The sequence below is a fragment of the Agelaius phoeniceus genome, chromosome W (genome assembly GCF_051311805.1).
Source record: "Agelaius phoeniceus isolate bAgePho1 chromosome W, bAgePho1.hap1, whole genome shotgun sequence".
Taxonomy (NCBI): Eukaryota; Metazoa; Chordata; class Aves; order Passeriformes; family Icteridae; genus Agelaius; species Agelaius phoeniceus.
Window position 1 is genome coordinate 21586463 of NC_135301.1, and position 26323 is coordinate 21612785.

Below are 26323 nucleotides of genomic sequence, written 5' to 3' on the forward strand. Positions count from 1 at the left end.
TGGTACACAAATTTTTAAAAATTATGTTTCTAAAATGGCAAACACCACTTTGAAAATTTCCAGAAAGTATTAGACTAGGGAAGAGTGCTGCCAAGAAGAATTACCTCCCCCCATTGGCAGCTCCAGGACATAGCACAATGGAGAAGCCAAGGCACCTCATGGAGCACCTTTTAAATTTAAGGTTGCAGAGTTCACGTAAAAAAAAAAGAAAAAAAAATTATAAAAAGGGTAACCCATGCTGTAAAACAGGCATGGAAAACTCATGATGCAATTCATCTGCATCTTGCAAACAAACAAAAATCCTCCTCAAAACCAGCTTATTCCATGTTCATCATTTTAATGGTTTCTTCCAATTTTAGGAAGGAGAAACAGGTTTGTAAACTTATTCCATCAGACAAAAAAAAAAAATCCGCCACAAACACTATATAAATCATCATAGTCTGACAGAGATACCTACTTCTGAATATAGGGGAGGAGGCAGAAAACGAAACTCCTGGATGTATGCAAATAATGGTCCTTGCAGTGCTCTCTGAAAATCATCAAAAGCAGCTACAGGAGCAAGGCCAGACTGTCTGTTTTCCTCTGTGACCACTTCTGCATAGTTAGGAGGTGCTGGAGGGAGAAGGTACATACAGTTCAAACAACAAGTTCTTATGCATGACAAAATATACAACATGATAAATATTAAACTTCAACCACTGAAATATTCACCAGCAGATAAACAGTGACTTAAAAATTGTTAAACAAAAAAGGAAGACTATTTTGTTCTATTCTGATATTAAGTTTATGTTCAAAGACAGACTGACCACTGTTTATTGTGGCTGAATTATCCCCTTAAAATTTAAATCAGACCAAAGATAATTTATTCTCTGTACAGGTAGAAATGACAGAACACTGCAGTCCTCTGTACTCCAGAAGTCTCCAGGTCTGGGATTTGCACTTAAAGAAAGCAAGATATTAGATGCGCAAAAAGAGAAGGAAGGAAATACATAATTCTTTCTTTGGCCATGAGAAATCTCCCATAGAAAAGAATATTATCTTTTCACAAAGCCTTGGCTACTAAGGTTGATGAGAAAGCCCAGAAACTGCTATTATGGGTTGCAATGCCTTATAACCAAGGATGCAATTGGGATACTGGAAGTGGAAGCAATGAAGTTATGCACAGATACAATGGTATCCTGTGCTTTTTTTTCTGCCACTTTCCAAAGAAGCTAGATTTCACTGCCTGTCCTAGAGACAGAAAGGCAGGCAGGGGAAAAAAAAATCTCTTGCTCTACACAGAACAAGCAGGTGGCAAGAAAACATCCACAACAGATCTCCTGTGGGCTTTATTATAAAAGCATGTAATTTGACTCTGTTAACAAGACTACAATGAATAAAGCAGACAAAAATCAAGAGAGCAGCAAATTGATTGGGATTTGTATTATCATGCTACCTTCTAGTCTTTCAGGCAGAGTCAGACCAAGCCAGTTCATGCTCATGCTACCCTGGCTGCTTACGCTTGATGTTCTGCTACCAAATGGATGTAGAGGAATGGTACCAATGACCAGTGGTAAGTTAAGGAACAAATCCACAGCTCCTGGAATATCAACATATACCTGAAGAAAAATGAAACAAGTATATGATTAAAATGTGGGGTTTTATCAGCATTTCATAAGTATTAGTCTAAGTTATCTTTCTATGAAATTTTTCATGAGGAGCTTGTTTCTAATAGCCCCTGTGAAAAACTCCAATCACTTGTTTTCAAAGTTTTAAAAGTTTAATAGTAATAAAACGGTTATAAAAATAGTAATATAATTAGAATAATAAAAATTTGGACAATTTGGATTAGGACAACATGAGACAATAAAAACAAGGAGTTACAGACGTCTGGGTGCCTTTTTCTGGGCAAAATAAGCCTGAAAAAGGACACACGTTAACAGAGGATTAACCCTTAAAAACAATAGCCTGTTGCATATTCATACACTGTTGCGGTGTGTCAGGGTTTACCTCAGAAACCTGAGTCCCTCCCCTGAAGATTCCCTCTCAGGTTTGTCAATCATCATTTCTTTCCTCACCCTGACCCCTGCCGAGAACTGTCTGTCAGTCCTGGAATTCCAGAAGGGCGTTGAGTGATTGGCAGATTCAAAGGATGCCGTCTACCCCCGGTGTAGAGAGCTTTTTAGATAATTGGTTAGCTGAGAAAGGACATTCCGATGTGATACCGATGGATAAGGGTAAGAGAAACAGGCTGGGAACTGAGCAACCGGTGCCTAATTACTGACGAAGGTCACAGTGACCTTCTCTAAAACGGGAAGACGGGGGAGAAAATTGCTTGCCAGAAAATGCAGAAAATGTAGCTATCCCAAGGTAGAGAAATTAGAAGAATGTACACATAGAAACAAAATAATTGTTAAGAGATAGAAGTAGGTGTGTTTGATCTAAGTGTGCTTTAACCAATAATGAGCTCGACTTTTGCAATATGTATAAGCTTCATTAACACTGATATAAATATGTGTGGAGTTTCAATAAACTTCGAGATTTGCTATTCATCGCATATGGTGTGTCGCATCTCTCCCGCCGCTACGACACCCCGGGAGGGGGGGGGGGGGGGGCATTGGGCCATCCAGGTGTCCTTTGTCCCCTAAGACCTCCTCTCCTGTACCTGGTTGGTGGGCTTCCTACCCCTTCCCTCCCCCTCTCCCCCGGGTTAAAAGGGCAGGCAACCACATGGTTCAGGGAGTTCTGTTGGAGCTGTTGCTGGATTCAGAGGCCTGCGGGCCAGAATAAACGCTCTGGATTAAAACCCTCCATTACAACCGACTCCTTTCCTTCACCATTGCCTTAAAGATTCTCTGTCAGAGGAAAACCTGAGGAGCAGACCCTCTTTGTGAGGAAGCTCCATCCCGCCACCACCAGAGCTCCAGCATGCCTGGACTTGTCTCCACATGCCCAGCCGCAACACAAAGCTAGCCAAAAGCGTCTCTAGGGTGAAACACCACAGATGCCACTATTTGGTTCAGCAGCAAGGGCCAGACAAGCTAAGGCACATCCCATCCAGCTATATTGGTAAATATATCAATAATACACCTCACACATGATGCATAAATTCCATTCAAACAAAGAATTCTGTCTGGTCAGTGTCAATTTCTTCCTCTTAATCCTAATGGCGTCTCAGCGCTGAGCAAGGCAGGAAGAAGTTAGTTTCTTCTGATAAGGGAGCAATAAATTCTTTTTCTCTGAAAGATTTAGGTGTCCTGTAGCTGCTATCTTGCTGCGAGTCGTCTCTTAAAAAAAAGTATCTGACATAGCATAGTTTCTATTTTAACATTATGTTATAACCTAAAACTATATTTAACGCACTACTTAAGCAAAGTAATACAGCATAACTTTCTAAAATAACACATGGTAATAGTCATTTAAATATTTGCGAAAAGCCAATCATAAAATACGCATTTTTCACAGCCCCTTTTAGGGTCCATGCCCCTATGGAGACATGAGCTCTTCAAGTTGAGAAGAGTCTTAACATGAGCCCTCACATGGAAATGCAGTGTACTCATTAAATGCTCACTTAGTTGACAGACAACTGCTTTGAGAACTTGCATGATTTAAACTAAATTTACTTACCAGACCTCCTGTCGTGACACTAAACCCAGAACATGTATTTCTTTCATAAATAATTGTAATATAGGGTAGGGATAATTCATGCTATTAATGTATGGTATAAAAATATTGTGAAATCCAAACCATGTCTTTTGACTACTCCGGCCCAGAGCAGCTGTCTTATTCAGATTCAACTAGTTCCTGGACGCAAGTTAAGATAACAATCGACACCTTAATGTAAGAATAGAAGCTTCCAGGGCGATGATCATTGGTTTCCCCGAGAGCCACCCGAAAGCGATTAGAAAGCGATTATCGCCTTGCCGATTGCATCTATCAAGATAGTCAGTTGTGCCACCCTGATACATCTGAATACACGGCTCTTCCAAAGCCAATTGACACCAATGGCACACCTGGACGAGGCTTTTGTCCACCTCTGTACATGGAAAGCAACAGTGATGCATGTGAAGAGACACAAAGAAAATTCGGTCATCTTTGCCTCGGGCAGAATAAACTGTATAAAACCTCACTGCATGAAGCAGCAAGTGTGAACTGGGGGAACTCTGACACTCAGGAGGTCAGATCCGTGTTCACCCAGCGCCGATCCCGGGCTCGACGCTGTCTCTTTGGCTGTGGTGGTTTCGAAGACAGAACTTCGGTCTCGCAGAAAAATTAATAAATCTTTCCAAAATTTTTGATAATTTTGGCTCACAATTTGATCATTTATAACTATCTGGTGACAACCTGACGTGATTTGAATTTGGGGTTCGGGACCCCTTCCCACCTGGAGGGCACCCTGCTGATTTCAGCTGTCTGAGCAGGATTGGAGTCCGCAAGGCCAATCAAAAATCACAGAACTGAAACCGGAGCCACAGCCAAAGAGGGATAAAAACGGGCCAAATTCTCGGAAACTCTGAAAGATCCAGGGGATCTCCGAGCCTGAGGTTTTTTTTCCACTCGGAAAATCGACGTGCACAAAGAACGCACATGGGAAAAAGAACCGTGAGTATCGCGTGGTTGAGTGGGGTGTGACCGAACATGTGTGAGATGTGACTCTGTCACAAAGCGAGTGTGGACCCCACAATCGCAGTTCCACCATCCCACGAGGGATGTGGTCGGTCAAGGGGGAAGCGGATGCTCTTTGCTTAACACACACGGGACCTGAGACTCGCAGGGGGTTCGAGGGGGAAAATCAGTCACAGTTGGGTCAGGAGGGGGAAGAGACGGTCCTAGAAAATTCTAGGAGCCCATCTGCCTTCTGATCCAGAGAAAACAGGTAAGAAAACCAGAAATCAGTCGAAAAGTCAGCCGAACGGTTCTCCGCTCAACTGAGTGAGACTGGCGGCGTTTTGCAAGCTCAGAAAATCGACATCGGACAAAGAATTGGGACTTGCGACAAGCGTCCCAGCCGGAGGAGACAAGGTGAGAAAAATCACAGAAGGGATTTTTGGAAAAATGGGGTTGGGAAAGAGCAGGTTTCAGAGAAAATCCCAGGAAAAATCTCCCCAGGGTCCCGGGAAATTTCTGCCAGAAATCCCAAGAGATAGTCCGTTGGGGTGGATGCTAGAACATTGGGATGAGAGCCCAAGGAGAGCGGGCAGATCCAAGGAGACAATGATCCGTTTTTGTATGGAAAAATGGGGAGGGAAGGAGATCAGAAAATACGTAGTTTGGCCAATTTTCGGCACATTTGAGGCTTGGACTTGTGAGTCCTTGTATGATCACGTATTTGATTGCCGCCTGCAGGATTTTGAGGAAATTGAGTATGCCGAGATGCGGAGGTATGCTTGTACAAGTTTACACCCGGTACAAGCCCTCCGACGCGCGGTAAACAGGGGAAAGGAATGGGAACCTTTGGACAATCTTCCACCTCCTTACCTTGTTCCTCCACCACAGCCTGGACCAGCTCAGGCACAGCCGGTGCCATCACTGCCTCTCGAGGCAGCGATCCTGCTGGGTCAGGTCTCGGCACCGCCGCTCCCACCGGAGCAGGCTGTGGCGCCTTCCCTTCTACGTGAACAAGTGGCAGCGGCGGCGACTCCGCTCCCATGTGAGCAAACACTGCTGCAGACCCTTCCCAAAACCGAAGAAAAACAGGTAACTGTCCCCAGAGACAGCTCTCCCCCGGCCCATCAGACGAGGCGGCGAACAAGGAGGGCAACCACGGGAGACAGTGGGGACGAGGAAGAGAAGCCCGGCTTCTTCCCTTTACGGGAAGTGCCAACGGCTCCGGGAGTGATCGGCTTCGTGCATGCGCCGATCGACACGAATGATGATAGGGTGTTCGAGAAAGAAATGGGAAAATTGATGGATGATCCTTTGGGGTGGCGGAAAGGCTAGATGAATTTCTAGGGACCAGCACATACACCTATGAGGATCTCCAAGCGGTCCTAAGATCGCTGTTTAACGAGGAAAGAGACATGATCAGGCAAGCCGCGAACAAAGATTGGGAAAAGAGGAACCCTAACGGGGGGATCAGGGACGAGAGATGGCCAAATCAGAAACGATCTTGGAGTGCCCAGACGGAGGAGGGGAGGCAGAAAATTATAAATTTGAGAAATACGATAATTCAGGGTATCAGGGAGGCGGTACCCAAGGGATAGAACATGAGCAAGGTACTCAGAGAGTGCCAAGGGAAAGATGAGACCCCCACGGAATGGTTGGAGAGACTTCACAAGGGTCTGAGAATGTATTTGGGAACGGATCCTGATTCTCCGGTGGGGATGGTTTTGCTAAAAACTCAGTTTGTGGCGAAATCTTGGGAGGACATTCGGAAGAAGTTAGAAAAGATAGATGGGTGGCAGGAACAAGGATTGCAGGAGCTGCTCCGGGAAGCCCAGAAAGTGTACATGAGACGGGATGAAAAGAAACAGAAGATCCAAGCCAAGGTATTGGTGGCTGCGGTAAGGAAAGCACAAAAGCAGGAACAAGGTAAGGACATGACGAAAAAGGCACCGGCGAAGAAACAGAGTACTTCACAGGGAAAAGGATCGAACGATCAGAGGCAAGATTTTGAGAGCTATTACTGCAAGAAAAAGGGACACAGCCGAAGGAATTGTCCCAAAAAAGCCAAGGACCAGGTGATGTTTCAAGAAGATTAGGGGTGTCAGGGGCTTTTCAGTTTGGGGTCCGGAACACCGAGGGAGTCCTTGATAAAATTAAAAGTAGGACCCCACACGGAGGAAATGTGTTTTATGGTAGACTCAGGGCCAGAACGGACAGCGGTGCAACAGCTGCCGAAGGGGTGCTCTCTGAGTGACAATTCCATGATGGTAATCGGGGCAAAGGGGGAACCTTTCGAGGTTCCAATCATAAAGGATGTAGAAATAGAAACGGAAAACAAAAAGCATACAGGAAATATATTACTGATACGGGATGCTGATTTCAATTTGCTGGGGCGGGACATGATGGTTGCCCTGGAAATCGGCTTGGCGGTGGAAAAGTCCCAGCTCAAGGTGAGAATGTATAAACTCACCATCCAGGACGAGGAGAAAATAGACCCGAGGGTGTGGTATGTTCAAGGGGAGGCTGGGAGGCTGGACATAGAGCCGATTTGTGTCAAAATTGAGAGACCAGAAGACCCTATATGGGTCAAACAATATCCCATCTCCATGGAGGGGAGAAGGGGATTGAAACCGGTGATTGACGAATTGATAAAGAAAGGAACGTTGGAGCCGTGCATGTCTCGGCACCACACCCCAATTCTGGCTGTGAGGAAGACAGACGGCAGCTTTAGGCTGGTGCAAGATTTAAGGGCTGTGAATCAGAAAACTAAGACTTTGTTCCCCACGGTCTCGAATCCTTACACTTTGTTAAATAACATTTCTCCCGAGGACACGTGGTACAGTGTGATCGACTTGAAGGATGCTTTCTGGACTTGTCCTCTAGCAGAGGACAGCAGAGATTACTTTGCATTTCATTGGGAAGATCCGGAGACAAACAGAAAGCAGCAGCTCAGGTGGACGTTGTTGCCTCAGGGCTTCGTGGACTACCCGAACTTATTTGGGCAGGCACTTGAACAGGTTTTAAGTCATTTCGTACCAACAGAGGGGACAAAATTGTTACAATATGTAGATGATTTGTTGGTTGCAGGTCCGAGGGAGGAGGTCGTAAGGACGAGCACAATTGAGCTTTTGAACTTTTTAGGGGAAAGGCGTTGAAGGTGTCAAAGTCGAAGTTGCAGTTCGCAGAGCCAGAGGTCAGGTACTTGGGACATTGGTTAACCAAGGGCAAAAAGAAATTGGATCCAGAGAGGGTGGCAGGGATTATTGCCTTACCACCCCCGCAAACAAAAATAGAGGTCAGACAGCTTCTGGGGTTGTTGAGATATTGCCGGCAGTGGATTAAAGGGTACAGTGAAAAGGTGAAGTTTCTATATGAGAAACTCACCACAGACCGGATCAAGTGGACGAAAGCAGACGAAGAGGAATTCAGGGGAATCAAGGAAGCACTCACAGTGGCATCAGTGCTGAGCCTCCCTGACCTGAAGAAACCCTTTCAGTTGTTCGTGGATGTAAGCAGTCACACAGCACATGGGGTGCTGACGCAGGACTGGGAAGGGGTCAGGAAACTGGTAGGTTACTTGTCAAGGCTTTTGGACCCGGTCAACAGGGGCTGGCCCACCTGCTTGCAGGCAATTGTCGCTGTAGCATTGCTGGTGGAGGAAGCCAAGAAGGTAACCTTCGGCGCACTGTTGGTAGTATTTGTACCGCACAATGTGCGGGGCATACTACAGCAGAAGGCAGACAAATGGCTCACTGATGCAAGGCTGCTGAAGTATGAGGCCATTTTGATCCACTCGCAGGACTTGGAGTTGAGAACAACGACAGCGCAGAACCCTGCGCAGTTTTGTTTGGGGAAGCTTCAGAGGAGCTGATTCACGATTGCGTGGAGGTGGTTGAATTGCAAACAAAGATCAGGGAGGATTTAGAAGAGGAAGAGTTGGATGAGGGAGAAAAGTGGTTTGTGGATGGATCAAGCAGAGTAGTTGAGGGGAAAAGGAAATCAAGATACGCAGCTGTGGATGGAAGGACAGGAAAGGTGATTGAAGCAGGTCCCCTGAGTGCAAGTTGGTCGGCACAGGCTTGCAAACTGTACGCAGTTCTGAGAGCCTTGAAGGGACTGAAAGGGAGAAAGGGAACAATTTTTACAGATTATAGGTATGCCTTTGGAGTGGTTCACACTTTTGGGAAAATTTGGGAGGAAAGGGGGCTGATCAACATGAGGGGGAAGGGACTGATGCACGGAGAATTAATCCGGCAAATCTTAGAAGCTCTAAGGGGGCCGGAGGAAATTGCGGTGGTCCATGGAAAGGGACACCAGGCAGGAATTCAGTTCCGGACCGGGGGAAACAATTTGGCGGACCAGGAAGCCAAAATCGCAGCGTTGATGACGGTGAGCACCCCAGAGATCAAAGGGACTGAGGTCCCAGATGATCCTCCCCAGCCCTCTCAAAAGGAGATCGAATGTTATGAAAAGATTGGAGGAGAATTGAAAGCAGGTAAGTGGAGATTACCTGATGGGAGAGAACTAGTTTCTAAGGGTTTTACCAGGAGGATTTTGCGGAAACTGCACCAGCGAGCACATTGGGGGGCACAAGCCCTGGCAGAACAAATTTTGAAATTTTTCATGAGCAAGGGAATTTACGAATTGGCCAAACAAGAGGTAAAAGGGTGCCTGATTTGTCAGAGAATTAACAAGACAAGGGCAAAACAGGCCGCCCTGGGGAGTCACCCCGTTGTGTACTGACCATTTGAAAGGATTCAAGTTGATTTCACGGAGTTGCCAAAAGTGGGGAGATTCAAATTTGTGCTTGTGGTCATGGACAAATTGACTCATTGGGTGGAGGCTTTTCCTAGCCCATGGGCAACGGCTCAGACGGTGTCCAGAAAATTGTTGGAGGAAATTGTACCCCGATATGGGGTGTTGAATAGCATTGATTTGGACCAAGGGACACATTTTACATCAAAGATTATTAAGCAGACGGCTGATGCGCTAGGCATTCGGTGGAAATACCACACTACGTGTCATCCCCAGAGTTCAGGACAGGTGGAAAGAATGAGTCAGACCTTGAAAGCACAGTTATCTAAATTGATTTTAGAAACTCGGATGTCTTGGTTGAAATACCTGCATTTAGCATTGCTTAATATCCAAACGATGCCGCATGCAGATGGGGCTCTCACCATTTGAAATGTTATATGGAATGCCATATAGACATGGAATGCCGGTGGGACACCCCAGGTTTGAGGACTGTCAGATTCAACCGTATCTGGTTGCAATCAACAAAAATTTGCAAGAACTCAGAAAACAAGGGATAGTGGCTCAGAGTGCTCCTCTGGGATTCGCTATCCACAAAATCCAACGGGGTGACAGAGTGCTTGTAAAAGTGTGGAAGGAGGTAACCTATAGTAGAGGAAATGTATTGTACCTGAATATCTGTATACAGGCTTTGCCCCGGGAGGTCCCGGTTGTCCTTGATGGGCTGCAGCTGTAACTAATGAAGATAACTGGGATAAAAGGGGGCGGGTTAGCCAGTCAGGGAGAGCTTTGGAGGAGCCCTGAACTGAGAAAGAACAAGATGCAGAAGAAGGAGTCTGTGCTGTGAAGATCTGCAGCCATAAGAACACACCAAGGAGGTATAGGTATGGACTTTAGAAATCTGACAACAACAATATGGGACTCTAGAAATAGAACAACAACAGTACCCCTCTCTCCTCACTGGGAAGGTCCCTTTCTTGTGCTCCTGACAACAGACACGGCCGTTCGGACGGCGGAGAAAGGCTGGACGCACGCGTCTAGAGTGAAGAAAGTCGAGCAACAGGAGGAAGCGCCCGAGTGGAGGGTCACTTCTTCCCCAGGCGACCTGAAACTCAGACTCCAACGTCCTTGTAAATGACCGACGGCGAGCGGATAAGTTGTATACTGTCTGATTGTGTATGCTATCTGTTTGTACACTTCAAGTGTGAATATTGTCAGGGGGTGTTTGTCGTTCATTGTAGAAGGGGACAGTGGCCGAAAGAGGCTGTGCACTCAGTGTCTGGAGGAAGAGCTCGAGCTGACTGACCGAATCCTAACCTTAGCCACAAATTTGGGAATCATTGAATTAGATTCACAAGAGTGGTTGCAGATTTTTCAGAATGGGGTGCGTGGAAAGCTTAGATCAAAAGCGGAGATTCTGGATGTGGAGTGCCGGAAGTCCATCAAAGTACCGTGTAGTTCCGATGCTGTCAGGGTTTCACGGTGGGGCACTTTTAAAAGGAGGTATGCGGCTAGGTCAGAGAACGTGTTCCCTGAAGGATACTCTTGCTGCCGTGAAGATGGTCTTCCTCGCCCCTGGTGGCACCCCAGGGGGCGGAGGAAAAGGCAGAGGAGTACGCCTGGTGGGAATCCTGATGGGCCTGAGCCTAGCCGTGTGCGGGACGCAGAGTCTGCACATTGAGGTCCCGATGAGAGGTGGAAACGAGAGCTCCGCAGATGAGTGCGGAAATTGCACTCAGGTGGTCCCAGTTGTGCAAGGGGACGGGAGACCCTCAGCATACCAAGCCCCGGAAGAATGTCTCAAGGAGCCTGGCAGGTACTGTTGGAAAAACGGCACGAGGGTCAAATTGTGTGATTGGAAAAAGGGATTTGGTGTATCAATCCTGAGGCAGGGCTAAGGAACGGGCAGTCAGATGAGAACAAACACCAGATATGGAAACGAAATGCAGAAATAATGTCAATCCCCATTTGTAACCAATGCAACCGAACCATGTGGGTTGGGGGAAAAGACGGAATCGATCTTTGTCGCGTATCACCAGGTGAATCCATTGTGTTACGACAATGCGAGGCTGGGGATATGCATGATGAACGGGAAAATGTATTGGATGGGGAGAAATGTTAAATTTGATAGCAAATTTACCCTGAACAGAGAACCAATCATATTGGATTTGGCACAGGCAAATGATGATAGGGTGTGCCTGCAATATGACCAGGTTGTCTGTTTCACGAAAAATAAAGACGATGAGGATCCTGAGGGAAGAATGAGAGAAATAACTCAGGAACTGAAGCGAAGGGAGTCAGAAATGAGGAGAAAGCGAGTTGAACAGGAAAGATTAAAAACTCTGGGAGAACAGTATGAATTACTGGAGAAACAATATGCTGATGGGGAATTACCTTCCCCGGACAGGAATCTATTCGTTGACCTGATGCAAGAAATTGCAACCGAACTAGGATTGTCAAATTGCTGGATTTGTGGGGGGGCTGAAGTCAGCAGAGAAATGGCCTTGGAAAGGAGAAGGTTTGGCTCCAGAACAGCTTCTGAACTGGGACAATCCAAGGGTCTCAAAATTGGCACAGAGACCTGAGGGATGGATTTTGGACCAGAGGGTGATTGGAACTATCTGCATCAGTCGGCAAGGAAAGGAGTACACCGAAATGGTGGGATACACTCTGTGTGTGTCCACCCTGACAGTGAACTCAAACACCAAAAGCAAGGTCTGGCAGCCAGAACCCCCTTCGGGGTATTGGAGCCGGAAGAACGAGATGCATTGTGAATGGAACAAAAGGATAGGACTGTGCTGGGTCAAAAATCCTGGAGCCAACCCTTTTCAATCCTTGGAGGGCCTGAGGGAATACTGGGGAGATCCAGGGAGAATAAACATCAGGTGGAAAGCCCCAGATGGAATTTATTGGATTTGTGGGAAGAAGGCATACAGTGAGTTACCCCCAAGGTGGAAAGGATCATGCACTTTAGGCATGATCCGGCGAGTGTTCTTCACTCTCCCTCGAACAAAGAGTAACCTACTAGGGGCTCCTCTGTATGAGACCCTGAGGAGGGAGAGGAGAAGCTTGAAAAAGATGATAGCGGTGATAAGTGGCAAACAAACCTGGGGGGAGGAAGAGTGGCCAGCTGCAAGAATAATTGATTATTATGGACCGGCCACGTGGGCCCAGGATGGAAGCTATGGGTATAGGACTCCGATTTACCTACTGAACAGGCTGATTCGGCTGCAGGCAGTGGTGGAAATTGTATCGAATCACACCTCCGAAGCCTTGGATTTACTTAGTTGGCAGCACACCCAGGTACGGGCATTTGTGTACCAAAATCAAATAGCTTTAGACTATTTGCTGGCCAAAGAAGGGGGAGTGTGTGGAAAGTTCAATGAATCAGAATGTTGTATTGAGATTGACGATTATGAGGAAACCATAAGAGGATTGGCAGCCGAAATCAAGAAGGTGGCCCATGTCCCCATTCAAAAATGGAATTCGATTTTGCAATCTTCATGGTGGGACAGACTGTTCGATGGGGCCTGGTGGAACCAAGTTATGTTTTTTGTGCTGTGTTCAGTAGGCGGAATCCTATTCCTGCCCTGTCTTAATTCTCGTTTTATTAGACTGATCCATTCCGTGGTCCAAGGGATGCAGATAGCAATAGTACCCGTGGACCTGGAGGTGGCTTCCGGAGGCAACACATCTAAGATCATGAGACTGGGAGAAAGGAAGTATGCCAGCAATGCTGCCTAAGTATTGGCGAAATTTGAGAAACGAGTGAAAACGAATATAAATAATATTGAGTATCAGGGTGTTCCACAAGGGGAGTACAGGGTAGTGTAATAGAGGTTACTCTTTTTGTGAAAGACCCTTAATGGTGGCGGGTAGAAGTAGAAATGAAAGAATTTAGCAATTTGGGTTATAAAAGAAGCATGAATTAATTAGTGATATAAATAGGGAAGGATTGTAATATATGGTAGGGATAATTCATGCTATTAATGTATGGTATAAAAATATTGTGAAATCCAAACCATGACTTTTGACTACTCTGGCCCAGAGCAGCTGTCTTATTCAGATTCAACTAGTTCCTGGATGCACGTTAAGATAACAATCGATGCCTTAACATAAGAATAGAAGCTTCCAGGGCGATGATCATTGGTTTCCGGGCCACCCTGATACATCTGAATACACGGCTCTTCCAAAGCCAATTGACACCAATGGCACACCTGGACGAGGCTTTTGTCCACCTCTGTACATGGAAAGCAATGCATGTGAAGAGACACAAAGAAAATTTGATCATCTTTGCCTCGGGCAGAATAAACTGTATAAAACCTCCCTGCGTGAAGCCGCAAGTGTGAACTGGGGGAACTCTGACACTCAGGAGGTCAGATCCATGTTCACCCGGCGCCAATCCCGGGCTCGACGCTGTCTCTTTGGCTGAGGTGGTTTCGAAGACCGAACTTCAGTCTCGCAGACAAATTAATAAATCTTTGATAAATTTGGCTCCCGATTTGATCATTTATAACACTAATCATCACAAAATGCTGTGCTAGAAATTTGTATGGCATGTTGGAAGCTACTCATTCTCGCGAGTGAAACAGACTCCCCAACATACCATCAGTGAATACTCCACACGGATTATACTACAGTCAAGGATTGAAGGGGAAACAGGTGGAATTTTCAACTGTTTGCCATTCCAGGTTTCTGTTTTGCCAGATGACAAGGATTCCCCACGGAGGTTGGCAACAAGCTGTCTGACTTCCTTCATTTTCCCTTTGGCATAGAATGCTTGTGTTTGGTAAATGGTTGCCTTTGGCACTACCATACGGGAAGAGCAATTCTCAATCTCAGCAAAGATCTGAATTGATTCACCTGAAAAAAAAAAGAAAAAACAAAAAAAATCTCAACAAAACACACCAGAATTTCAATTTCTCTTTACATTTACAAGGCAGTTTAAGCAAACTTTCACATTCTTTATACTGTTATAACAATGCTGCTATCACTGCTCTACCTGAAAAAAACCACATCCACTGATGCTAATAGAAACAAGATCCCCATGAGATGTTTTAAAAGGAAAATGAAAACAACGCGTTCAAAAAAAACCCAAAAAACAGTCTAACACTCAAAACATGCCAGTCTAACAGATGAGGTCATTGAACATTCTAGAGATGCAAGTAGCGCTCTCTTAGTTAACAGGGTATGCAGAGAAGATTGCTAAATGCAGACTGATGTGGTACAAATATCCTTAATGTTTCATTTATGTAAAAACAGTAGTACAGACTCCAGCTTTAAAAAGGAAGGAAAACCACACAGAATTGATTATAGGATCACATACCTGGGGTGTAGCCCTTTCTTTCAATTTTGGCACTTAAAGATATTGGGCCTGAGGTACAAAGCCAACAACATAGAGTCTTTTCTTTTGTGCCTGCTTGGGGTGACTGCAAGAAGAAGAAAAGTACTGTCCATCAAATTAGGAGCTCCATGAATCTCATCGGGTATTTAAACCAACACACGAAAATAATAATTTTCATAATGTGCTTATTATTACATATTTTGATAAACAAAGCTGCTTCCATAGGAAAAGTCTCAAGCAGTTTAAACAACATTATACAGATACAATGTTTGTCCTAATTCCACTGGTGTATTCGTATTGCTTTTTCTGTGATCCTCCATACTACAGCTACAATTAAAACAATACTAAAAGAAAATACTCCATAGGTTAAAACAAAAGGCTTCATAGCCTACACATCCCAACATAATGCTGCAGAGCTTTTAATTTAACTAACAGCAAATTAGAACATCTTCACACTTTCCATTATGCTGCATTTCCAAAACAAAATAACTAAGCTTAACTACTGTAATCTTTACTCCTGCTATTTCCTCAGTTTCCGAATAATCCTGTTTCATCTATGTTAAAAAGACTTATTTTACACAACACCAGGATTTAGGGCTTGAACCAAAGCCCACTAAAGTCAAATGAGAGACCTTCGATTTTCATGGAGTTTTTACAAGGTCTCTTTGCAAGCTGATTATTCACCCATACACACAAGAAATCTGTTTCAATGATCTTCTGATTTTCTTTCCCCTCTAGATTAAAATTTGAGAAGGGGATAAAAAAAAGGATTTTAGGCCAGACTGAAATCAAATCCTCACTGAGAGCAGTTGTGATATTAAAGTCATTTAAATAAAATGATATTTCAGAAAAGGATTATACAGCATTGCGATTGTTTCCTCCCCATCAGTAGAAAACAATCCATATGGAAATTACCAATTATGTACTGCAGTAACTTTTTTACATTGCATTTTTAAGTTTGCAGCCCCTCACTAAAATATTAAGCATTGCATTGTTCCATCATAGATTATTCTTTATTTATAATTTAAGAGGACCAGTTCACCAAATTTTCTTCCTTAATGAGAGTCTACAAGTTGGTAGTATCAGTTTAGACCGAAAAATGCATTTTACATCTTGTAAAGATCAAGCAACTCCAAGTACAGGATAACTTAGCCTTCAAAATACCAGCAGTTAAAGAGTTGTTAAACTGATATAATACTTAAAAGAAGAGCTGTACTTAAACTAGCCAATAAATATTAGGTAAAGTTACATGCTGATGTTGTTTCAGTTATTATACTTCATTATTTTTATGCTAGAAAAGGAATGAGTAGTTATGTCAGTTCTTACCAGTAACGAAGGAGTGTTGATATCTATATGTTCAAAGACTGTAAATTCCTTCTTTAATTTTACTGGTAGAAGCCAAGGCCTATGCAATTCAGCTTTCACCCAATACCGCACACTGCCGTGTCTGCCTTCGAATGAGGTAGCAAGTGGTCTGTGCAGGACAAAGGTCAAAATCGAGTAAAGTTTTTCTCTCATTCCAGTACAATTGATCAGATTTGGAATTAGTATGTTGTTGAGGTTTAGGATTTTTCCTTTTGTTTCTTTCTCTTAGGGAATATTCTCCCATTTTGTTGCTAAGAAACAATAACGGCCGGTACTTAAGAGAAACAAAAGAAGTAACCACAGAGAAGGGGGAGGAGTGCAGCTGGCTTTACTATCCTAGCTGAGGGGGCATTCTCCTAGAAAGAGCAGAGATATAGGGAGATTTCGGCTGAGGGAAGGGGTTGGGTCCAGCTTCTAGCTCTCTCAGAGTCGGGCGATTGATTGCTGCTGACTGGGGGGGGGGGAGGAAGAGGGAGGAGAATTGGCTGCTGCTGCCGCCCGACGGAACCCAGCCCTGTCCTGCTTCTTCTGCCTCTGCCGTGGGTGAGCCTTTGCTCGTGAAAGCAGCCCCTGAACTGGGATGTTATTGTCATAGATGAATAATGCGATGGTTGACTCTCACAATTAAAAGGCAAATATCATGTATATATATTAAGAGAAGTTTTAAAGACTTATGTTTTACCCCCCCCCCCCCCCCTTGCATTGTTATCAGGAAGTGGCCTGGGTTCTGTACATTTGGGAGGGTCGGCTTGTTACTATGGCAACATCTAACCTCCAATCAAGATTTAAGGAAGCAAACTCCACCACTGGACAGCGAAGAAGGAATCGATGGACAGAACTTTGGGAGCGGCTAAAGGGTTAAAAGGCGAAACCACCATTGTGTGGATGAGCACATGGCGGGAAAAATCCTTTCCTCTCGGTGCCGTAATATTTTCTCTATTCAGTCTTCTGTTGTAGTTTTGATAAGGTTTTAATAAACCTTTTAAAATTTTTTAGAAGTGAGTATAATTTCTCACATTATTAACACCCTACCTCACTAAAAAAAAGGGCTCTCACCATCTGCTCGGGTACCTCAGGGGAAACCCCGGGATCCCGAGCCCTTTCCCCCTCCCAGAGAGCCTCTCCCTGCCGGATTTGGGAGCCGGGCTGCCACTGCCCGGCCCCCACCGTTTCTTTACCACTGCTCCGGGTTTTTGCTACACTGTAGCCCAGACACCCTGCCTGCTGGGACGCCCGGCGGTTCCAGCTACAGCTGCGGAGTTTCTGATACATCTCGTCTACCACTCCGGGATTTTGTTCGTCCCTGTTGTTCCAGCTTGCTGCTTCCGAGGTCCCTGCTACAGCTCCTTTTGCTATGCAGAGGGGCATCAGGATCAGCTGCTCCTGGGGGTTTGTAAAGGAAGCCCCTTTCCCATCCCTTCTGCCGGCTGTGCCCGCCATTGTCCACGTGCAGAGAGACGACTGATGTCATGTCACAGCGCCCCCTGCAGCCGCGGGGAAATCGTCTCACCTGCCCTGCCCAGCTGAGGAGCCATCAACGCCCCTGCCGGCTGTGACCATAACTACACCAAAGGGGAAAGTGCCTGACAGCCGAGAGAAGGCTGTTACTGGGTTTCTGGTTTTGTTTGTTGTTGCTGCCGTTGTTGTTGTTCGTTTGCCTTGTTATACATACTAGTAAAGAACTGTTATTCCTTTTCCCATATCTTTGCCTGAAAGCCCCTTAATTTCAAAGCTATTCGGAGGGAAGGGGGTCATATTCTCCATTCCAAGGGAGGTTGCTGCCTTCCTTGGCAGACACTTGTCTTTCAAACCAAGACATATGAAGAACTGTATTTTTAATGTATCATAATAAGCATAACTTATTTGCAGCATTCCCATATCTCAGAAAAACGTAATGTTAAAGTTGGGGAAATATATCATCCCCGATTCATTCAACAGTAGTTTTGTAGAAGTTCTAAGAAGCAATTAAAGAATTGTGCAAGAAAAGTGCCAGAAGAATACACATCTCCTTTAGAGGCCATTTTCAAGTGTAGAATAAAGCATGCCCTTTTAAGGTCAAATTAAGGCCACCAAGAAAAATTAGCATTGGTACCATCCCATTATTATTTTGGACATTGTATTCAGTAAATAACTCTGTATTATTTACTTGGCTGGTATCTCAGTGGTTTAACTATAACTAAATGCTTTTGTAGTTTGTTTTGCTTTAAGTACAGTAGTTAAATATTTCAATGTAGAGTTCTGAAGAGAGAGTTTTTGAGCATCGTCTAATTTTCCTTTACCCTCATGAGATCATCTTAATATATATACACGCACACATAGAAAAAAATAAAGACTATTCTGCTCTGAACACTGAACGACAAAGTCCTTTTAGGGAGTTGGAGAGAGAAAAAAAAATGCAGATAGGGATGTCAAACCTTTCAGCATTACCCTTTTATCCTCTTCCTCCTCCTTCCCCCTCCCCCCCCATCATAAGATGGAGGACATAAGATTTTTATATTCCCTTCATGTCCCATTAACTGTAACTTGTCTTTTCCTAACACTTTCATCCTTTAATCTCCAGGAAGAATTTTTATATTGCACTATGTTTTAAATGCATCATAATAAAATATAAGTTATGGGCAAAGCTTCCCTCCCTAATTTCTATATCAAATAATATTAACTGTGCTATTACTTTACTAGAAAGGATCATTCTGCTACAAGTTTGACATCTCTATTTGCACATCTGAAATGTTTACTTTTTTTCTTAATAACGCAAATGAAAGGATTTTCTAATCAACTTTCAATGTTTCATCCTGCTGCAGTATCCTTAAGGAAAAAAAAACAAAAACAAAAACAAACAAACAAAAAAACCCAAAAAACAGTAAGGCCAGTCAGCATATTGGTTCTTTTCACTATTGCTTTGTATTTGGTTGCACTGGGTCTGGCTGGGATGGAGATAACTTGCCTCATAATAGCCCATATCATGGAGCGTTCACTACACATACTGAGGCCCTGCTTTTCAGGAAGCGGCTGGACATTTGCCTGCTGATGGGAACTAGTGAATTAATTCTTATTTTTGCTTTGCTTCCGCATACAGCTTTTGGTTTTTTTAATTAAAACTGCCTTTATCTTGACCCACAAGCTTGTCCATCTTATTTTCTCTCCCTGGCCTGTTGATGCAGAAGAATGAGAGAACAACTGCACGGAGGGCTGGCAGGCAAGCAAGGTCAAATCACCACATTGGTCTTGTTTTAAATAAATTTTAGAAATATTCCATGGATACAAAATAGCAAGAAATGGTAAGGAGGCAGTGTCAAACTAGTGTTCTTCAGGCCTTTTCCTACCAGCCTTCATTTTTTCCTGTATTATCAAAGATGGCTTCATAGTATTCTTTCAAGTCACTTGACAAGACCTTTAGTGTTTTAATCAATTCTTGTGCTATTTTAGTGGTCATATTTGAACATTTCTTCCAACTCAAGGGAATATCAGTATTATCCTTATCACTTCTTATAGAAGTTTTTAATTTGAACCTTAAATTGATTTCTAAGTTTCCATACATATGCATCCTCTTCAGCATTCTAATAATATCGACTGTAAAAGCCCTGCGCTATTTGCGGAAACTGATCTGTAAAAGCATTTATCATCTGCAAGTTCTGTTAAAGCCAGTCCCTTTAACAAGCAGATGTTTTATTAGCTTTAAAATTAGGTATCAGTCTAATATTCTGCCTATTTTTTTAACCTTAATGACTTTGGCACCTGGCTTTTACAGTAAAAGGCTCCTCCTACCTCCTTTCTTTCATCTATTTCCAGACTCTCTCTGTTCCTTCATATTTAATTTTCCTGCAAATTGTGCTTGAGCTAATTTCCATGTTGGTAACTCCTCTATGGATAAATCTTCCCTTCACAATGCATACATTAGAATCCTCAAATGTGTGTGTGTGTGTGGCAATTTATCTTAAGACTTCTGCTATCACTCTTGCTTCACCTTTGCTTTCTGAGTTAAGTGGGATTAGGTATGGGAATGTTTCTTGCTTCATCCACCCATCCATTTGGTTTTTTTTCCATCCTGGCTGTTTTGTCTAGAGGTCAGCCTGAGTACATACATCCTATTTGAAATAGAAAAAAAAAGCCAAGCAAACTCTTATTTAGTTCAAATGCAGTTAAGCCTGCCACATCTGTTTCAAACTGAGCCTGAACAGTTAAACTGTTATCACTAGGTTCTGATGGCCTGCATGGCTCCAGTAAAATCTTGTTTCATTTAGAAGATACCTCAGCCCCTCTGCAGGACTCAAATGACACCAGTTCCCCTCCCTTCTTCTGTGAAGGGGTCCAATCCTCCATAAGGAGCCAACATACCTCAGTCAAAAGAAAGAGTAACCAACTGGGCAAAAATGAGCTTCTGTTTTGTGAACAACTCTTAACCAGTTTAAAAGCAACCTCTTCAGTTTAATGAGATTTTGTCCTCTAATGCATGTCTGAGCACAACTCCTACTACCACTGAAAAGGTTTCCCTCCCCCCACAAGAATTTTTCTTAAGCAGGTATGTATCTTAGCCTTCTCTCACCCAAGCTGTGTACTGCATGTAAGTACTTACATCTGTGGAAGCTCAAAGCTGAATGCATATTCATGCCTTCCTGAATGAATGATGTGAAGTCCTTCTTCGGAATTGTCATCATCTAGGAGGGAAAAACCCAATATGCTATTCCACCTGTGAATATTTTACACAGCACAATATATTATATAGGTTTCTTTTCCAGCATAAGAGGGATTTATACATTCTTTACAATACTAAGAATACAGTGTCTCAGAAACAAGTCTCTCCAGTCCATTTGTATTAACTGCTAGATGTATAGCTGCAGAATTTTTAAGGTTAGGTGAGATTCCAAGACTTGTCTGACATAAAAGCAGAAGTTAACTTGTTTTAATTTATGATCTTGTGAAAAACAGAGTTCACTCCTTGGAATTTTTAAAAGTTTAATAATTATAGGATAAAGAAGGACAATATTTCCAGCGCTGGGGTGCTCCTGGCCAACAGCCAAAGAACACACCAGTACATACAGTGTTATCTTTATACCTTTACATCTGACTGGGGTACATGCATATTCATGTCTTTCATACATTATTCAAACATTCTTTCGAACTTTCTGATGTTTTAGGAACTCCTTTGTTTGGCTTCTTCTCACTCCAGCTTATCTGCATGACAACCTGGGTGTCAGGTCAATATATTTTATTTCTTCTTGTGTCTCCATCCTGCTGTTTCACATCCTCTGATAAGGATTTACTATGTCCTCTTTAAATTTAACATGGTATTCTCTAATTGTCCTCCAGTGCTCTGGTTTGTGTCATGGTTATCTTATCACTTGGACAGGTCAGTCAGTGCATGGCCTTACACCGTTCTTCTAAATTACAAAAAGCCCTTTTCACATCTTATGTTTTACTAAGGTCTATAGTACAATACATTCATCACAATACTATTTCTATAAGAGATACATAGATATTATCTTCATTACACTACTATTTCTATGAGCAATACAGGGCATACTTAAGCTGATTATGTTATATTAACAAGCAGCTAGAAAGAATTATGATTTTTACTATACTAAATACTTATAATCAATAACAACATGCAAAAGCTACTACATAAATGTAAAAGCCAATATTATCTGGTCATTTTTAACAATCTTAAATCCAAGTACTAACATAGCTGTAACTGCTGCCATTTCAAGGTCTGCCTGAAAGATCTGTAATGGAAACTGTTTTCCAATATGACTTCTAGTTAAAACTTAAAATTAAATAGAACTCTCTAATAGTATTAAGTGATCTTAGTATTTTCTGCTACATTAATTGATTACATTTAGTAATTCAGCTTCCTCCTACCGCCTGCATAGCAAGTGTCCAAAAATTGATTTTTTTAAAAAGTGCACAAGCACCACCTAGAAAGTACCAAACAAATTCAGGGGCACAAGAAGTGGCAAGCTGTCCAATTAATGCTATTAAGAGTTAATGTATCAAAAATTCAAAGTTTAGCTCGATTTTGCTTGGATAGCAAAGACCCAAACATTTCCTAATTTCAATGAGAAAGCTGACCTTGTTTTAGAGTCATGATTTCTTGTATTGCTTGAAATGCCCCAATAAATTTGTGGTTTATTCCGATATAATTACCATGAACCCAGAAAAAAACCCTGCTGATTCCAACAGAATAGACATTTATTTAGATAAAACAATTGAGCATCTCATATACAAAAGGGTTGGCATAATAAAGGCACACATAGTGGGATTACACAAAAGACCCTTCCTGTTGTTAATAGTCTGAAGCATCATGAAGGAACGCTGCTACATTTTAAGATTTTTTAGTTCCCACTGTTCTACAAAAGTGCTGATGCTCCAATTTCTTTAGTGCACCAGAAATGCTGAAACAAACCTATGCAAAAATATACACCCCCTAGAACACTATTTATGTAAATGCCCCTGCAGCATGTAATGTCACAAAATAACAATCTTCAATACACTGAAAGAGCAAAGCAATGTGTATAATGCTTTTTGTTGCTGTTGTTGTTAAAAAAACGCTTGGAGGGCTTTGCTTGGTTTTAATTAAAAATAATAGCGTTTTCCTTGCACATACGTTTTTTCATCCCTTCTTCACTTCCTGTCAGATCAGCAGTCCCACTGAGCCTGAACAGCAGCAGCGGAATTATGGTAAGCAAGTACTGAGCTGTCAATCACAGACTAGGCTGGAGCAGGACTGGCCTAAACAGGCACGAGCACATCCCCTGCCAACCACTCATATACATACAATATACATGACACCCCACTACATTTGCTCAGCAACTCTGCTCACAGTCTGGCCTGACTACCGCAGAGGTAAGGAGAAAGGGGGAGGGCCATCACCCACGCCTCACCATTCGCTCTCCTCATACCACAGAGCCATGCTGCTGGCTTGCCCCGTGTAGACACCCCAATCCTGCACTTCTCTCAGGAGCGTGTGCTGACCATTACTGAAAGGCGATTACAGATCGTGCTGGCCAGGGGCGTGGGCCAGGAGAGATAACCGAGTGAGCGATGCAAGAGGCTGCGGGGCCGTGTGTCCCAACGGCCGCCCCTGCTCACAACTCCTTGCTGGCCCAGTGGATGTGCACGGCAGGAGCTTGAATACTTCTGTCTGTCCCCAGAGGTGGGCATTCCCAAGAAAGGCAATGTGCCCTCTGCAGCCACTTTGCTCCGCCTCCCAGCACACACTAGAGAGCGGGCAAAGGAACTTCCCCCACGTCCCAGGCCCCTACAATCAGCGGCTGGCATCACCCCAGCAACAGGCTAACAAACCCCAGCAGGCCAATGACAAGGCGGGGACAGGGAGTAATCTTCCAGACTATGCTAGGGTACAAGGCGTAGAGATAAACTCCACTCTCTGCAGCGAGTGTTCACAGTCCTGCCCTGCAGCCAAGGGAAGGATAGTGGTGTCTTGGGACAACTGCTTAAGATTGAACGTGCTGCACGTGCAGCACCAGTCTTGCTTCTGGTGTTGGAACGTGTCAGATCTGTCCCTTCCCTGCCACCATTTGTTCCCTTTCCAGACAAAACCAAGCACCTACTATCGAGGTCAGCATTTGGATCTACAGGCCACATAGAAAGTCATTGCGTCTGCTTAAGCTGACAGAAGCATAGGATCTCCTTCTTACTTGTAAGGATACATCCTGCTATGAGTGACTCCTGCATGCTTGCATGTTTCTGTCATCTGCAAGCCAGAGGTGAATGAATTTTTCGCATGAGAGAATTATTTCTAAGGCAGCAGTATAAAGAACATGTGAACTAGAAAGACATCTCATGAGCGACCCGAACTTGCTTGCATCATGGTAACATAATTAAAATCGATAGCAACTGCTTTGTAGAAGATTTCTGCAGTAAATATCTTTCAAATTAAAAAACAAAACAAAGACACACACACAAAAAAAACAACACCCCCCCCCCCCCCCCCCCCACCCCGCAACAAAGTCAAAACAACATACCAAAACACCAAAACACCCAACCAAATTATGTACTCCGTTTTAACATTTTCTCGTTCTAGGAATTGAGTCATCACCACCACCTGATGTGCGCAACCAATATGCAGAGAGAAGGAATACTCCCTCCCTTCTTCCCGGGACAGGCCCCAAACAGGATTGAACCGCTTCTAACAAAGGGTGGAAACTTCAGAAATAACAAGCTTAGAGTCCCTTGTACGTTCACAACAACGTAACTATGCAAACAATAGATTAGCAAATTTAAGACCCACAGTCCCACTCACAATGTAATACCCCATTTCCATACCCCAAAATAAGGGAATTTGCAGGGCACTTTCCATTTCTATAGGAGCTTAGCAGACCAGGTTTTCATTGAATGCAGGTTCCAGAACTCCTCAACTCAGAAGCGATGCTCCATTCATACAACCATGACCTCTTATTTGGCCTTTCAGACAGATTTTTCCATCTGGGTCCCCCATAGAGGAGTTGAATAAAAGAAATTAAAGTAATTTACAAGTATACTGGTTTAGAACAAAGGAAGAAATGGAAAATTACGGGTGCAGTAGTGATAGCATATCAAAGTAATCCACAGGAAATCTTTTATCTGCCAACAATGAATCAACCTCAAAAATAATTCTGCAAGTCAGACCTGTATCTGTTATGTGTCAAAACGTCTAATGGTACATCTTAATTACACTTATGATTCGATAGGATGCTACCAAGAAAATAATTTACTACAAATCTGGTTTTGACTCAACAGCTATTTTCCCCATAGAGAAACAAATCACACTAATATTGCTAAAGAAAAAAAAGGAATTTTATATTACAAAACACATATTAAAAACCAATGCAAATCCTTATGAAAAGACTGTTAAAAGGCAGGTATTTTTTAAAAGTCCTGTCTTCAGGTACTTTGAAAATGCACCTCAACATGCTTTTAAGTAAACGTTCAAATAGTCAAAAATACAACCTAAGAATGTAACCAGCATTTCCTCATCTTTAGAAATAGTGAACGCTCTGAGACTGCATATTAAGGAGGGATAAACCAAGCAAAGATACATCTTTTTCGGGAAATATGTCTGCATGTAATGAATGAATAAGCGAAAAGCTTACCTCTTGCATGCCCGACTAGAACGTCCTTATAGTTAAAATACTCTACTTCTTCAGTGTAATTTTGTGTATAGGCAGTGTTGGATCCAGCATTTCTAGATTCGCTCCAACGTACTTTTGCATGTCCTCTTGCATGAATTTTAAGAGCTTTCACTCTAATTTCCCCAGTAACTTCTAAACTGATCCTTCCTGAGACTGTGTCCCCGCTAGAATACACGGGGATATTGCTGTTACTGAGACAGTCAAAGCTTATTGTCAAACTCTTCACCTTCCCCAGCACCATGATTTTTAACGAAGTGTATAAAAATATACTGCAAGGAAAACAAAAAAAAGTCAAGGTCTCATACAAAACGCGACCTTCACTTTACACTGAACAACGCCTCTGCTGCGTAGAGCCTGCCAACAAGATCAGCGTGTCCCCTACGAACGCTTCATCGGAATTGCTGAGAAGACAACGACAGCCGCCCAACACTACGATATACGTACAAAGGCAGCTGGCCCGCACGCTGCCAGCTCACTTTAAGAACAGCTTTGTGAAAAACAACCACCCCCGCGCATGCGCGAAGCGAGTCGTAGCAGCGGTTTCCTCCTCCACCGCTTGCCTGTCTTTCCTGCCGCGTTCGTTTTTTTTTTTTTTTTTTTTTTTGTGTTATCGCTTCCATCTCCTGCAGAGAGTCAGAGCACTCCCTGGTGGAGTCAGGGCTCTGCTACGAGTTCGCAGTACGGTATTGAAATACGTACTGAAGAACTGAGAGAAAAACGTCGGGGGGAGGGGGCGCTAGGGCTCCTTGTCCAGAGGGTCATCTCAATCTCATCTCATCTGTCACGGCCTGGGGATCCTGGCTTGCTGGTTGGGAGGTGTCTAGGAAGAAGCTGGCAGCTGAAATCGGGCAGCAGTCGGTGGGCACCAGGACCTGGATTCTGGCAGTAGACGGCACGGCTTCTCCCACTCAGCGCGGGGTTGCCTGGCTAACAGTAAAGATGCAACGATTTAGTCAGGGAAATGCTCGGCACGTTGCTCAGTTACAGACCTTGCCCAAAGCTTTTGTTCGTGAAGGGGCTAATCCCACCTCCCAACCAGCAAGCCAGGATCCCCAGGCCGTGACAGATGAGATGAGATTGAGATGACCCTCTGGACAAGGAGCCCTAGCGCCCCCTCCCCCCGACGTTTTTCTCTCAGTTCTTCAGTACG

General features: G+C 43.7%; 1 protein-coding gene across 1 annotated transcript; it reads right to left on the bottom strand.

Annotated features, from left to right (window-relative positions):
- Positions 1 to 433: 433 nt before the first annotated feature.
- LOC129132400 (arrestin domain-containing protein 3-like) lies at positions 434 to 25712 on the bottom strand. The gene is made up of 7 exons (XM_054651464.1): positions 25135 to 25712; positions 20619 to 20700; positions 16007 to 16154; positions 14663 to 14765; positions 13943 to 14199; positions 1436 to 1598; positions 434 to 612 (listed from the first exon to the last, which is right to left on the bottom strand). Exons 1-7 carry the CDS (start codon positions 25412 to 25414, stop codon positions 434 to 436), a joined length of 1212 nt encoding a protein of 403 aa, XP_054507439.1. The 5' UTR covers positions 25415 to 25712.
- Between the last annotated feature and the right edge of the window lie 611 nt (positions 25713 to 26323).